Source organism: Ranitomeya variabilis, chromosome 3, assembly GCF_051348905.1.
Source record: "Ranitomeya variabilis isolate aRanVar5 chromosome 3, aRanVar5.hap1, whole genome shotgun sequence".
In the NCBI taxonomy this organism is placed as follows: Eukaryota; Metazoa; Chordata; class Amphibia; order Anura; family Dendrobatidae; genus Ranitomeya; species Ranitomeya variabilis.
Window position 1 is genome coordinate 510,980,474 of NC_135234.1, and position 15,623 is coordinate 510,996,096.

At 45.3% G+C, this 15,623-nt stretch overlaps 1 protein-coding gene across 1 annotated transcript in view; it reads right to left on the reverse strand.

Annotated features, from left to right (window-relative positions):
* Positions 1-15,623, reverse strand: part of TUBGCP5 (tubulin gamma complex component 5) — a 96,577-nt gene that overhangs the window by 23,984 nt on the left and 56,970 nt on the right. Inside the window, exon 16 of the mRNA XM_077296894.1 lies at positions 4,289-4,471. Within this exon, the coding sequence (XP_077153009.1) occupies positions 4,289-4,471 (183 nt within the window). The remainder of the gene's footprint in view (positions 1-4,288; positions 4,472-15,623) is intronic.

The following is a 15,623-nucleotide window of genomic DNA, read 5'->3' on the forward strand; positions in this document are numbered from 1 at the left end:
ACCAGAGCTGCATGGAGCATGTAATCTGCTACAACTGCAATTTGAACCGCTTGGTCCGACAGTTCAGGAGCGGATGCTTGGAAGGCTTGTAAATTCTTTGCCCAGGTCAAGATGACCTTGGCAGCCCAAGCTGAGGCGAACACGGGAGCCATGGATGCCCCTGCTGCCTCGAAAATTGAATGAGCCATGCGTTCTACCTGCCGGTCTGCTGCGTCCCTGAGGGTTGAGCTATCTGGCAATGAAAGGAGGGTCTGTGCTGCTAGCCTGGAGACTTTTAATCCACTTCAGGTGGATCTGTCCATTCCTTGGTGTCCTTCTGTGATTAACCAGCCCATGTTAGACAACAAATCTCATTAACTGATGTGTAGAGTTTTGTCAGTCTCTAACCCAGGTATAACAAACCCTCTCTAACTGGGAAGGGGTACCTCGCCCCCAGATATTTGCGATTAGCAAATTTTTTCTCAGGCTGTAGAGCTGTTTTTTAAGGATCGCCTTAAACTCTGGGTGGTTAGAGAAAAACCTTAGGAGGCTTCAGAGGTCCTTCAAAGGAAATCTGATGTTCTGGGACCTCTGGTGGCGGATCAGAAATGTCCAGCACCCGATGGATGGACGATATTATGTCCTCAACTAGCGCTGTATTGCTAGGAGGGATTGGGATCAGGGACCCCTCCGTTTCTCTGTCCGAGTCAGAGTCGCAGATGCCTTCCGAATCCTGTGTATCACTGAGGCATACCCTGCTGTGTGGGCTGGGGAGGAGGCCTTCTCTGGTTGGGGATTGCGGAGATCTGCATTGTCTGTCCCTGGAATGGGACGGTCTAGATGACCTGGAGCTACGGTGTCTCTCCCTAGAGGGGGATGACCGTGTGCTATGGGATGACGCAGATGGACTTGATCTGTGGATCCGCTTGCGTCCTGACCTAGACGTGGATGTGCCAGGGTCATCTTGTTCCTGAGTCAAGCTCTCCCGTTGTTGGGTAACGGTCATAGCCGGGGCATGACCCTGCAGAGCCTGAAGCAATGTGGAAGTTAGGTTATCTATAGACTGCGTCATAGATTGCGATAACTGAGTAGCCCATTCCGGCGTGGCATTAGACACCGAGGCATTGGCAGGGGCTTCTTGAGGCAGTAGTTTGTATACAGTTCTGACAATGCGGGTACGTGCTACTACTGGGGAGAGCGGTCCCGCAGGCTGTGCAGAATGCATAATAGCAGATCTGCCTGGTTCTCTTGGACCTTGAGCCCTGCATAGTGCACAAAGTGCAGAGGTGCTGCCAGCAGATGGACCTTACAGGGGTAGAGAACCTACAGGGGAGTCTTATAGGTAATATGGATTCACAGCTGAGTAAAAATAACCCAGCTGTGATCTTACCCCACCAGTGTACCCCTAGGTCCAGCGCCGAAGATCCACAGTCCTGTGCCCCCCGGAGACTGGCTGCCTGGTCCTGGTCCTGCAGACCGGGAGATGCAGGGTTAATCTGCAGCCGAAAATGGCTGCAGAGACAGAGGAGAGAGGAGGAGAAGGGGGCGGAGAGCTGGAAAAAGGCGGCAAGGCTATAAAAAACCCGCCCTTTCTGTCTCGATCCACCCCTTGTATGACACTGTAGAGTGTCATATTTGTCATCCGGGGGGGCGGGCCGGGGGGCGGAGAGGAGGCTGCTGCTTCAGCTAGGCCGAAGCCGGGGCCTAAATTAGATGCCTGAGGACCAGAATGGCTCCAGGCCGGCGCGAAAGTCCGGGAGGGGGTCGGATCTAAACCGGACCCCTCCGGATTTGAAGGCAGGATGGCGGTGGGGCTATAAGCGGAAGGGGGAGCCCGGTAGAGGTCCCCCTGAGGCAGTAGAGAGCTGGTGCTGCCGCAGAGACAGGGGCGCAGGGAGCCCTGTGTCTGTATGTGCCATGCCTGCCTGCACTCCCCCCGGCCCCAACAGGAGCCCGCAGCTGGGCTGGGGTCCCTGGATGCAGGCGCAGTATGCTGGCCCATTGCTGGGAGCTGTAGGATGCTGCCTGTACAGGCCCTACCTGAGGTGTCTCAACCTAATACCCCCAGAGGGGGATAGGGAGGGTGCTTTTGTCACACACCTTCAGGGGCCTTTATCCTCGCCTCGACCTCAACCCAGAAACCAAAAGGAATTGGGGAAGGAGGGGGGTCTCGACTTCGAACCAACACCCGAGGGGTTGGGGAAGGAGCAGCATGGGGAATACCCATCTCAACTTCAACTGGGCACCCCATAATAGGGGGCCGAGGAAGGAGCCATGCCGGGGGTCTCACAGGAGACCCTCTTTTCTTCATCTGTAATCCCGTCGGAAAAAACGGGAAACGGAGTAAAAATCTTTAGGTGTGCCTCCTTTGCGACACTAAGCAAAAACTGGAGAAGGCTGATGCCGTCCAGGGGTGTATACTGCACAGGAGGAGCCACAGTTAATCTTTTTCAGATTATGCATAGTGTCGCCTCCTAGTGGACAGCAGCATAACACCCATGGTCCTGTGTCCCCCAATGAGGCGACAGAGTAATAACGTATATATTGGTGTGGTACTGGCTTTCTTTGTGCCGTAATGGTGATGAGGCCAAATATTTTTAGTTATTTTTTTGTTCATTACAGTTAAAATGGCAAATCCAGAAGCAGTGCCTCAGTGGTATGAACTATGTACATTACCAGTAGTAGACAGTATCTTTGTGTCTGATAGTAGACAAAATTGATACACAGTATGGAACTGTGGAGAAGTTTGTGCTGCGTGAGGTAATCAAAAATCATAAGTATGCGTGGGTACACCGCGCATTTATGGCTGTTACTGGGAATAGCGGTGACTTATATCTGTCACTTGTGCAGGCGCAGTTCGTGGCCGTAAGGCTGTTACTGCGGCTGCACAAGTAAAACAGACGTCACCGCTATTCCCCACGCAGGCACAGTAACAGCAGCGTTGTTACTGTGCATGCGCGGGTAGAGCGCACACTTGTGGCTGTTACTGCACATGCGCGGGAATAGCGGTGACATGAATGTCACTTGCGCAGGCACAGTTCGTGGCCACGAACTGCGCCTGCGCAAGTGGCATACACGTCACCACTATTCCTGCGCATCGCATACGTAGTAACGACGCGGCCACAAACTGCTCCTGCGCAAGTGACACTGCCGCGGTGCCTTATGGAATTCGGGGACAGCGGCCAGAAGTCCCAACTGGCAATTATATATGTAGATATTCTCTTTCCTTTGGTAAAACAAATCCATTCAGGATGGATTTGTTTTTATTTGTGCAGAGCATTCAATCATACATACCAGTCCCTATCCCTAAGGGGGCTCACTACCTAGTTTCCCTCATCTCAGACATTCACTAGGACAAACATCACAGTAAACCAACTAACCTATGAGTTTGGCTTAAGATTGTGAAAGTGCTAAGAGAATTTACAAACTCCAGGCACATTTTCCCTATGGTGTTATGTATATCTAAATTCCCAGTGCTGTGGCTACAATGCTGACCACGGATGTCTAATGCTGTAAAAATAAAACGTCTAAGAAAGTAAAAATTACCTGTCATTTCAGACAACTTTCCAGGATGAAATGCAATGTACATGAGGAATAACACCACTTCTATCCATTATATGATTCTATCCTGCATATTTCACCAGTTTTTCCTCTGCAGGCTGACTTAGTGAGGGGAAACCAGGTGCTATGATGGCTCTCATACATGGCAAATAGACATAAGGGATTCCTACTCTGCTGTTTCTGTGTAGCACACAGACAGAAGAAGTAGCAGCAATATCAAGGACATTATACAGCAGTACTGAGCAGTCTAGCTGTGAATCCAGCTCTGAGAAGAGGTAAAATACTTACTAGAATGCTGGGTCTATGCATCTCCCTCAGCTTGTTCTCTTATTCTGCTAATATCACTTTCCCTACCCTCTCCATAGACTATATATAGGCAGCTGTATTCTGATTATGAACTTGCACTCTGTCTTGCTTTGACCAAGACAGATGTTAGTTGTTTTTGAAGTTCTCGAGGCAGCAATGAGAAGAAGAGGCAGCTAATGAGTAGAGAAAGAAGTACAATTCTCTGATCAGATAATGACAAAGTTTCTTACATCTGCTAGTACTACTAATTTATGAAGTTTGCAGAAACTACAATAACCATTTAATAAACATGACTATGCTTTATAAAATTCATCCATTCTGTGCATCCTGCCAACATAAATATAGAATTTTGTGGAGTCATGGACTGTTCTCTCTACACTTGGTTTACAAAAGCATCACCTGACTCGCTATTCAATTACATAACGTTTTTCTCATTTCTTACCGAGTACTGTCCTCTGGGTACCGCTGACTGACAGCTTCCTGCAGCTGCACATTTAGGAAGACAACGTTCTGCCATTGTTCATTCTCTCTTATTTTATCAAATATGGAGGTGTAGAAATCATACATCGTATCTCCAGCTTCAAGCAGGAAAAAATTTCTCATTGATTGCAGATATTCAACCAGCCTAAAAAACAAAAAATATTGTCACAGTACCTACATTCCAGGACGTAAACATAACTGTCCAAAAAACGCTAACCAAAGGGAGGTGGAGCACTTCATGAAACAAAGTACATAAAAACCATTGATAAATAAATCTCAAGTCAGGAAGTGTACAAAGCAAAGAAGATATGAATTATCTGAAGCATTACAATGAAACCCTGCAAAGTGCCCTGGATGAAATTGCACCGCCTACACATAGAACAACTCGGCACAGATGGCGACAACCGTGGCACACGCTGCAAACACGTTTCCTGCAGCGGTGCTCCACGTGCGCAGAACGCCTGTGGAGAAAATCTAATCTACCCGAAGATTTCATCCATTATAAGTTTATTCTTGAAACATACAACTCTGCCCTTCACCTCTCCAAACAAACCTATTTTAACACCCTTATCACCTCACTGTCCAATAACCCAAAACGTCTTTTTGACACTTTTCATTCCCTACTCAACCCAAGAGTGCAGGCCCCAACCACGAATCTCCGCACAGACGATCTGGCCAATTACTTCAAAGAAAAAATTGACCACATCCGACAGGAAATTATCTCCCAATCCCTTCATACCATGCACTGTCCTCCCTCCCCCACTGTATCTAGTTCACTCTCTGACTTTGAACCAGTTACAGAAGAAGTTATCAGGCTCCTTGCATCTGCTCGGCCGACCACTTGCACCAGTGACCCCATTCTGTCATATCTCCTCCAGTCCCTTTCCCCTGCTGTCACCTCTCACCTAACAAAAATGTTCAACCTTTCTCTCTCTTCCGGTATCTTTCCCTCCTCATTTAAGCATGCCATCATACATCCATTACTTAAAAAACCATCCCTCGATCAAAACTGTGCCGCTAATTATAGACCTGTTTCTAATCTTCCCTTCATCTCTAAACTCCTCGAACGCCTGGTCCACTCCTGTCTTATCCGCTATCAGTCAGATAACTCTCTTCTCGACCCATTTATTAATAAAAATAGGAACAGCTCAAAATTCTTTTACTTCTCTTCGGGTGCAAGGCCCCCAGGCAACCTGTCCATGGATTGTCCGAAGTACACAAGATTCAAAAAAGTAGGCAGCACTCCATATCATCTGAAAAACTGTGGATTTATTAAACCCACATGTCTGGGCAACCTTTCGGCTCCAAATGAGCCTTTCTCAAGTCCTCAAGTTTTGAATCCTTTTAATCTCTTCTCGACCCTCTACAATCCGGTTTCCGCACTTTACACTCTACTGAAACTGCCCTCACTAAAGTCTCTAATGATCTACTAACAGCTAAATCTAATGGTCACTACTCCATGCTAATTCTCTTGGATCTCTCCACAGCATTCGACACTGTGGATCATCAGCTCCTCCTCACTATGCTCCGCTCCATCGGCCTCAAGGACACCGTTCTCTCCTGGTTCTCCTCCTATCTCTCTGACCGCTCCTTCACTGTATCTTTTGCTAGTTCCTCCTCCTCTCACCTTCCCCTTACTGTTGGGGTTCCTCAAGGATCAGTCCTAGGTCCCCTCCTCTTCTCTTTGTATACTGCCCCTATTGGACAAACAATCAGTAGATTTGGTTTCCAGTTCCATCTCTATGCTGATGACACCCAATGATACACTTCTTCTCCTGATATCACGCCTGCCTTTTTAGAAAACACCAGTGATTGTCTTACCGCTGTCTCTATCATGTCCTCCCTCTATCTGAAACTGAACTTGTCAAAAACTGAACACATCGTGTTCTTTCTCTCTACTAACCTACCTTTGCCTGACATTGCCATCTCCGTGTGTGGTTCCACCATTACTCCCAAGCAACATGCCCGCTGCCTTGGGGTCATACTTGATTCCGAGCTTTCATTCACCCCCCACATCCGATCACTGGCTCGCTCTTCTTATCTGCATCTCAAAAACATTTCTAGAATTCGCCCTTTTCTTACTTTCTACTCTGCAAAAACTCTTACTGTTTCACTCATTCATTCTCTTCTGGACTATTGTAACTCTCTACTAATCGGCCTCCCTCTTACCAAACTCTCCCCTCTCCAATCTGTCCTGAATGCTGCAGCCAGGATCATATTCCTCACCAACCGTTACACCGATGCCTCTACCTTGTGCCAGTCATTACACTGGTTACCCATCCACTCCAGAATCCAGTACAAAACTATTACCCTCATCCACAAAGCACTCCATGGCTCAGCACCACCCTACATCTCCTCCCTAGTCTCAGTCTACCACCCTACCCGTGCTCTCCGTTCTGCTTATGACCCGAGGTTAACATCCTCAATAATCAGAACCACCCACTCCTGTCTCCTCTAAGACTTTTCACGTGCTGCGCCAATTCTTTGGAATGCACTAGCCAGGTTAATAAGATTAATCCCCACAGTTTTAAGCATGCCCTAAAGAACGCATTTGTTCAGACTGGTCTACCGCCTCAACACATTAACCTAACTATCCCTGTGTTGCCCATTCAAAAAACAAACCATAATCAGGTTCCTCGCATCATGTTCTCATACACTTTATGCAGTTAATAGCCCTCTGTGTCTGTACTGTTACATATTTAGGCTGTTAACTGGTTCATGCAGCTTTACATGAACACCCGATCCTTACACTATGGCTGGTCCGAACAACGAAAGCAATTGTTACCATCCACCTCTCGTGTCTCCCCTTTTTCCTCATAGTTTGTAAGCTTGCAAGCAGGGCCCTCACTCTTCTTGGTATCTGTTTTGAACAGTGACTATTGTTATGCTGTAATGTCTATTGTCTGTACAAATACCCTCTATAATTTGTAAAGCGCTGCAGAATATGTTGGCGCTATATAAATAAAATTATTATTATCAATAAAAAAAAATCTCCTATTAAAAACAGAGAAAATCTAAAACAATAAGGAACCTCATGCCAAAAGAGGGACGCCCGGAATAATACAATAAATAACAGTTGATACAGACAAGCACGATTGTTAAAGTAGTACCAGTATATTTGTGTATTAATATCACAAAGTGATTTAGTGCTAGAGTTAATAGGCCAAATGATAATAATTATTGTGAAAAGCACCAATCATTAGTCTATATAACACAAATGCACTGAAAAATATATTAGACTAGTGGTTGGTGATTTTCACAATAATTATTATTGTCATAATTTAGCGTATTAACTCTAGCATTAAATTCTGTGAACTGCACTAAATCACTTTGTGATCTACCTACACAAATATACTGGTACTACTTTGTTTAAGAATCATGCTTGTCTGTATCCACTGTTATTTAATGTATTATTCCTGCTTCTGTCTTTTGGGATGAGTTACCTTATTGTTTTAGATTTTCTGTTTTAAATATGACTTATCAATAAAACCAATAGGTTATCTTTGTTTTGCACACTTCCTATTCTGAGATTTATTTATGAATGGTTTTTATGTACTTATTCCAGGAGAGGAGTTGACTCCTAACATGCCAGCCACACCTCTCCAGCCCATTGATTACAGCAGTTAGCTGCTCATCTCTCTCAGCTTTTGACAAGCTACTCTTATCAGACCTGTGTAACCACAATCCTGTACCTGTGTGCTGGTTAACATGCACTATTAGCACGGTGTGTTAATATAGTAATAAGAATGAACACTGCAAACAAACTAATAATATCTGAATGTGTTACAGCAGAACTTGTGTGGAGCTTTACAGTTCCACTAATACTACAGCTCTGCTACTCACTAGAAGGGTAACTCAAAAGAGAATTGCCTGCCCCACCAGAAGCCAGAAAGGGAATGAGTGGAGGGGCGTGATTTTCAGGGCCCAGGAGCAGACATGCTTTTACAGTAGCTCCTGGATTTTCCCTATAAAAGCAACTTTTTGGCATACTTAAAGTGGACCTTTTTGGATTACAAGTGGTGGAAACACATCAGGACCATGCTATCATTTACAAAACGGAAGAAAGATTAATTTACGAAGAAAAAAGCCTTTATTTGAAGAAAAATAAAAGACTTGGTGAAATTGGGTATTACAGCTCTTGTCCTCTGTGAAGCTGAAAGCTAAAATGGCCACCCAAGAAGACTTGAACAATGAATTTTACAGAGTTCACAATACATCTACTGCAAGGAGGAACAAAACTTGGAAACATGAAAATACTGAAAATAAGGATACTTTATTGAATGATGCCCAGCGGATACAATTACAGCTGATTACAACAAGATCTGAGACCAGGCTCTCCCCTTCTGCCAGGTCAGGGAGGAGAGATCACTAAATCAGCTGTTCCCTCTGTAATGTTACAGGAGAGAAGACCAGCCATCTGACAGGAACCGGACCAGTGCCATCACCGGAGGTAAGCACGGCGCCTCTGATTATTACTACAGGGGAAGCCCCTCCTGTGCTGCGGTCGGTGAAGCCCTCTGCGGCTTCGTCGGTGCACCAGGACCTGGGAGGGGAGATTCCCACGCGTCAACGGGGTCTCCCCGGAAGCCGGAAGAAAGAATAGAAGCCGGGACACAGCGGCAATGTCTGGAGCTACGTCACCGCTGCTCAGTTATACTGGAGAGGAGCGATCATCCCCGAAGCTGCGGATGTTGCTCGGAGCTCTCCCTGATCATCGGAGCATGAGAGGGGGTTCCCTCTCATATAATAGGAAATCCCTTCCAGCTAAGAGGGAGAGGGCTTGCCCTAAGACCGCGGCGGTGACAAGAGGCATATCACCGCTACGGAGGCATACCGGGACATGAGCCTATAATATGGAACACGGAGGACCTGTGCAGGCTATGCCAGTCTCTAGTGATAGGAGAAGGAGCCTTTTTTTTTTTTTTTACAATAAAAATTCAACCCACGACTTCGGGAAGAAGAAGAAAGGAGGAGTCCACAACACAGGAAAACAACAGAAGGAGGGGGCGAGTGCATATGCGCTACAAATACAAAGCAATTTGCAGCAACCTTTATTACTAAACAGATGTAACACACCTAATTTGATTAGCATTTCTCAGCTAAATGCAAAGGATGGGTATTTATTAGAAGGTCATAATGACATGCAGCATCAACCCTTCATTGCATCCCATATTTCTTATGACACTGTTATACCCATTTCTAATGATATGGAGATATCTGAACACAATACAGCTAATTTACTGGACAGGTCATTGAATCTGAAACAACTAAATACAAATCAGGAACATTCGATGGTTTCTCTATTGGCCAAAAATGGGGCTATTAATTAAGGGAAACACCAAGGTTACTTACCGGTAGCCGGTTTTTCCGGAGCCCATGACAGCACACCTGAGAGAGGGATCCGCCCAGTCAGGACAGGAAACCTACTGAAATAAAAGGGCGGTACCTCTCCCTCGCTTCAGTTGGTTTTCAGAGCATGAGAGGCCCTTTTGGTTAGTACATGGTAATCCATCACCACATTATAAATATAACAAAATACACCCAGCTAAAAAGTGCGCACCAAAGGGTGAAAAAAAGAAGGGAGGGAATATACAGGTGCTGTCATGGGCTCCGGAAAAACCGGCTACCGGTAAGTAACCTTGGTGTTTTCCCGTCTCCCATGACAGCACACCTGAGAGATTTTTGGAGAAAGAACCACCTTAGGGAGGGACCACCGCTTGTAGCACCCTTCTACCTAAGGTATGGTCAGACGAGGAGGATAGATCTAGCCGGTAGTGTCTAAAGAAGGTAGACGGAGAGGACCAGGTAGCGGCTTTACAAATTTGATCTATCGATACCTCTGCTTTCTCAGCCCAGGAAGTAGACACGGCCCTGGTGGAGTGAGCCTTGATGTCATCAGGGATCGGGGCGCCACAGGAAGCATAGGATAAGGAAATAGCCTCCCTAATCCACCTGACAATAGTACCCTTGGATACCCCATATCCTTTCCTACTACCCTGGAAGGCTACGAAAAGGGATTGATCTTTTCTCCACTGACTAGTCAAGGATATGTACTGCACAATAGCTCTCCTCACATCCAGTGTATGAAATTTTTCCTCCACTGGGTTCCTAGGATTATTACAAAAGGAGGGCAACACAATCTCTTGACTTCTATGAAATTTAAGTACAACCTTTGGAAGGTATGCCGGATCTGGTCTGAGTACTACCCTGTCATCAAAAAATTTGCGTGTAAGGAGGGGAGACGGACAGGGCCTGTAAGTCACTCACTCTACGGGCTGATGTTAACGCAACCAGGAGTACCGTTTTAAGAGTGAGTATCTTTAACCCCTCTGTGACCTTAGACGTACTATCCCGTCGAGGTGACCTGGGCCTATCTGACCCTCGACGGGATAGTACGTCATAGCCGATCGGCCGCGCTCACGGGGGGAGCGCGGCCGATCGCGGCCGGGTGTCAGCTGCATATCGCAGCTGACATCCGGCACTATGTGCCAGGAGCGGTCACGGACCGCCCCCGGCACATTAACCCCCGGCACCGGCGGTACCGGCGGTATAGGGAAGCATCGTGCAGGGAGGGGGCTCCCTGCGTGCTTCCCTGAGACCCCCGGAGCAACGCGATGTGATCGCGTTGCTCTGAGGGTCTCCTACCTCCCTCCTCGCCGCAGGTCCCGGATCCAAGATGGCCGCGGCATCCGGGTCCTGCAGGGAGGGAGGTGGCTTACCGAGTGTCTGCTCAGAGCAGACACTTGGTAAGCCTGCAGCCCTGCACAGCAGATCGCAGATCTGGCAGAGTGCTGTGCACACTGCCAGATCAATGATCTGTGATGTCCTCCCCTGGGACAAAGTAAAAAAGTTAAAAAAAAATTCCCCACATGTGTGTAAAAAAAAAAAAAAAAAAAAAATATCCTAAATAAAGAAAAAAAAAAAAAATTATTCCCATAAATACATTTCTTTAGCTAAATAAAATAAAAAAAACAATAAAAGTACACATATTTAGTATCGCCGCGTCCGTAACGAACCAACCTATAAAACTGCCCCACTAGTTAACCCCTTCAGTAAACACCGTAAGAAAAAAAAAAAAAACGAGGCAAAAAACAACGCTTTATTACCATACCGCCGAACAAAAAGTGGAATAACACGCGATCAAAAAGACTGATATAAATAACCATGGTACCGCTGAAAACGTCATCTTGTCCCGCAAAAAACGAGCCGCCATACAGCATCATCAGCAAAAAAATAAAAAAGTTATAGTCCTGAGAATAAAGCGATACCAAAATAATTATTTTTTCTATAAAATAGTTTTTATCGTATAAAAGCGCCAAAACATAAAAAAATGATATAAATGAGATATCGCTGTAATCGTACTGACCCGACGAATAAAACTGCTTTATCAATTTTACCAAACGCGGAACGGTATAAACGCCTCCCCCAAAAGAAATTCATGAATAGCTGGTTTTTGATCACTCTGCCTCACAAAAATCGGAATAAAAAGCGATCAAAAAATGTCACGTGTCCGAAAATGTTACCAATAAAAACGTCAACGCGTCCCGCAAAAAACAAGATCTCACATAACTCTGTGGACTCAAATATGGAAAAATTACAGCTCTCAAAATGTGGTAACGCAAAAAATATTTTTTGCAATGAAAAGCGTCTTTCAGTGTGTGACAGCTGCCAATCATAAAAATCCGCTAAATAACCCGCTATAAAAGTAAATTAAACCCCCCTTCATCACCCCCTTAGTTAGGGAAAAATAAAAAAATTAAAAAATGTATTTATTTCCATTTTCCCATTAGGGTTAGGGTTAGGGCTAGAGAGTTAGGACTAGAGTTAGGGCTAGGGTTAGGGCAAGGGTTAGGGCTAGGGTTAGGGCTAGGGTTAGGGCTAGAGTTAGGACTAGAGTTAGGACTAGAGTTAGGACTAGAGTTAGGGCAAGGGTTAGGACTAGGGTTAGGGCTAGGGTTAGGGCTAGGGTTGGGGCTAGGGTTAGGGTTAGGGCTAGGGTTGGGGATAGGGTTAGGGCTAGGGTTAGGGCTAGTGTTACGGCTAGTGTTAGGGCTAGTGATAGGGCTAGGGTTATTGCTAGGGTTAGGGCTAGGGTTAGGGTTGGGGCTAGGGTTGGAGCTACAGTTAGGGTTGGGGCTAAAGATAGGGTTAGGGTTTGGATTACATTTACGGTTGGGAATAGGGTTGGGTGTGTCTGGGTTAGAGGAGTGGTTAGGGTTACCGTTGGGATTAGGGTTAGGGATGTGTTTGGATTAGGGTTTCAGTTATAATTGGGGGGTTTCCACTGTTTAGGCACATCAGGGGCTCTCCAAACGGGACATGGAATCCGATCTGAATTCCAGCCAATTCTGCGTTGAAAAAGGAAAACAGTGCTCCTTCCCTTCAGAGCTCTCCCGTGTGCCCAAACAGGGGTTTACCCCAACATATGGGGTATCAGCGTACTCAGGACAAATTGGACATCATCTTTTGGGGTCCAATTTCTCCTGCTACCCTTGGGAAAATACAAAACTGGGGGCCAAAAAATAAGTTTTGTGGGAAAAAAAAGATTTTTTATTTTCACGGCTCTGCGTTGTAAACTGTAGTGAAACACTTGGGGGTTCAAAGTTCTCACAACACATCTAGATAAGTTCCTTGGGGGGTCTAGTTTCCGATATGGGGTCACTTGTGGGGGGTTTGTACTGTTTGGGTACATCAGGGGCTCTGCAAATGCAACGTGACGCCTGCAGACCAATCCATTTAAGTCTGCATTCCAAATGACGCTCCTTCCCTTCCGAGCTCTGTCATGCACCCAAACAGTGGTTCCCCCCCACATATGGGGTATCAACGTACTCAGGACAAATTGGACAACAACTTTTGGAGCCCAATTTATCCTGATACCCTTGTGAAAATACAAAACTGGGGGCTAAAAAATCATTTTTGTGAAAAAAAAAGGAATTTTTATTTTCACGGCTCTGCGTTATAAACTGTAGTGAAACACTTGGGGGTTCAAAGCTATCAAAACACATCTAGATAAGTTCCTTAGTTGGTCTACTTTCCAAAATGGTGTCACTTGTGGGGGTTTTTAATGTTTAGGCACATCAGGGGCTCTCCAAACGCAACATGGCATCCCATCTTAATTCCAGTCAATTTTGCATTGAAAAGTAAAATAGCGCTCCTTCCCTTCCGAGCTCTGCTATGCGCCCAAACAGTGGTTTACCCCCACATATGGGGTATCGTCGTACTCAGGACAAATTGCACAACAACTTTTGTGGTCTAATTTCTTCTCTTACCCTTGGGGAAATAAAAAAATGGGGGCGAAAAGATCATTTTTGTGAAAAAATATGATTTTTATTTTTACGGCTCTGCATTATAAACTTCTGTGAAGCACTTGTTGGGTCAAAGTGCTCAACACACATCTAGATAAGTTCCTTAAGGGGTCTACTTTCCAAAATGGTGTCACTTGTGGGTTTTTTTAATGTTTAGGCACATCAGGGGCTCTCCAAACGCAACATGGCATCCCATCTTAATTCCAGTCAATTTTGCATTGAAAAGTCAAATGGCGCTCCTTTCCTTCCGAGCTCTGCCCTGCGCCCAAACAATGGTTTACACCCACATATGGGGTATCAGCGTACTCAGGACGAATTGTACAACAAATTTTGGGGTCTATTTTCTCCTGTTACCCTTGGTAAAATAAAACAAATTGGAGCTGAAACAAATTTTGAGTGAAAAAGTTAAATGTTTATTTTTATTTAAACATTCCAAAAATTCCTGTGAAACACCTGAAGGGTTAATAAACTTCTTGAAAGTGGTTTTGAGTACCTTGAGGGGTGCAGTTTTTAGAATGGTGTAACACTTGGGTATTTTCTATCATATAGACCCCTCAAAATGACTTCAAATGAGATGTGGTCCCTAAAAAAAAATGGTGTTGTAAAAATGAGAAATTGCTGGTCAACTTTTAACCCTTATAACTCCGTCACCAAAAAAAATTTTGGTTCCAAAATTGTGCTGATGTAAAGTAGACATGTGGGAAATGTTACTTATTAAGTATTTTGCGTGACATATGTCTGTGATTTAAGGGCATAAAAATTCAAAGTTGGAAAATTGCGAAATTTTCAAAATTTTCGCCAAATATTCGTTTTTTTCACAAATAAACGCAAGTTATATCGAAGAAATTTTACCACTATCATGAAGTACAATATGTCACGAGAAAACAATGTCAGAATCGCCAAGATCCGTTGAAGCGTTCCAGAGTTATAACCTCATAAAGGGACAGTGGTCAGAATTGTAAAAATTGGCCCGGTCATTAACGTGCAAACCACCCTTGGGGGTGAAGGGGTTAACGATGATTCCTGCAGGGGTTCAAATGGACTATTGGTTAGAGCATCTAATACCAGATTTAAATCCCACGGGGGAACTCTCTGAATTTTTATCGGTCTAGACCTACTACAGGATTTAATAAAGCGGGACACCCATCTATTGGAGGCAAGATTGCAATTATATAAGGCACCTAATGCCGACACCTGGACCTTAAGCGTATTAGTTGCCAACCCCAGTTGTAAACCCGCTTGTAAAAATTCTAAGATGGTACCCACAGGAGCCTTGTCCCCCAAAGGTTGCCCCGAAAAATCCAGAAACTTTTTCCACGTTCTACCATAAATTCTAGATGTTACTGGTTTTCTACTTTTTAATAAGGTGGAAACTAACCCCGGCGAAAACCCCCGCCTACTCAGTAATGCCCTCTCAAATTCCAGGCTGCAAGATGGAAGCCCTTCACCTGAGAGTGGCATATTGGGCCCTGGGTTAGTAGGTCCGGAATCTCTGGTAGGATCCACGGATCGGTTATAGACATTTGTCTCAGGAGGGAGAACCAAGGTCTTTTCGGCCAAAATGGAGCAATCAAGATTACTCTCGCTTGCTCCATTCTGATTTTCCTCACTACTGCTGGAATCATTGCTATTGGTGGAAACACATAAGCGAGACTGAAATCCCATTGAATCTGCAGGGCATCTACCGCGAAGGGATTCTCCCTCGGGTCTAGTGAACAGAACCTGTCTACCTTCCTGTTGTTTAGAGTGGCAAACAAATCTATCACAGGTAAGCCCCAGGCCTGCACTATCTCTTGAAAGACCCGGGGATTTAAAGACCATTCCCCCTGCCTCAGTGTCTTGCGACTTAGGTAGTCTGCTACGATTCCCCTTATGTGAAGAGCAGAGAGGGATAGCAGGTGGTGCTCTGCTAGTTGTAGGAGGACAGACGCTGACTTCATTAGGGAAGGGGATCTTGTCCCCCCTTGGTGGTTGATATATGCCACCACTGCG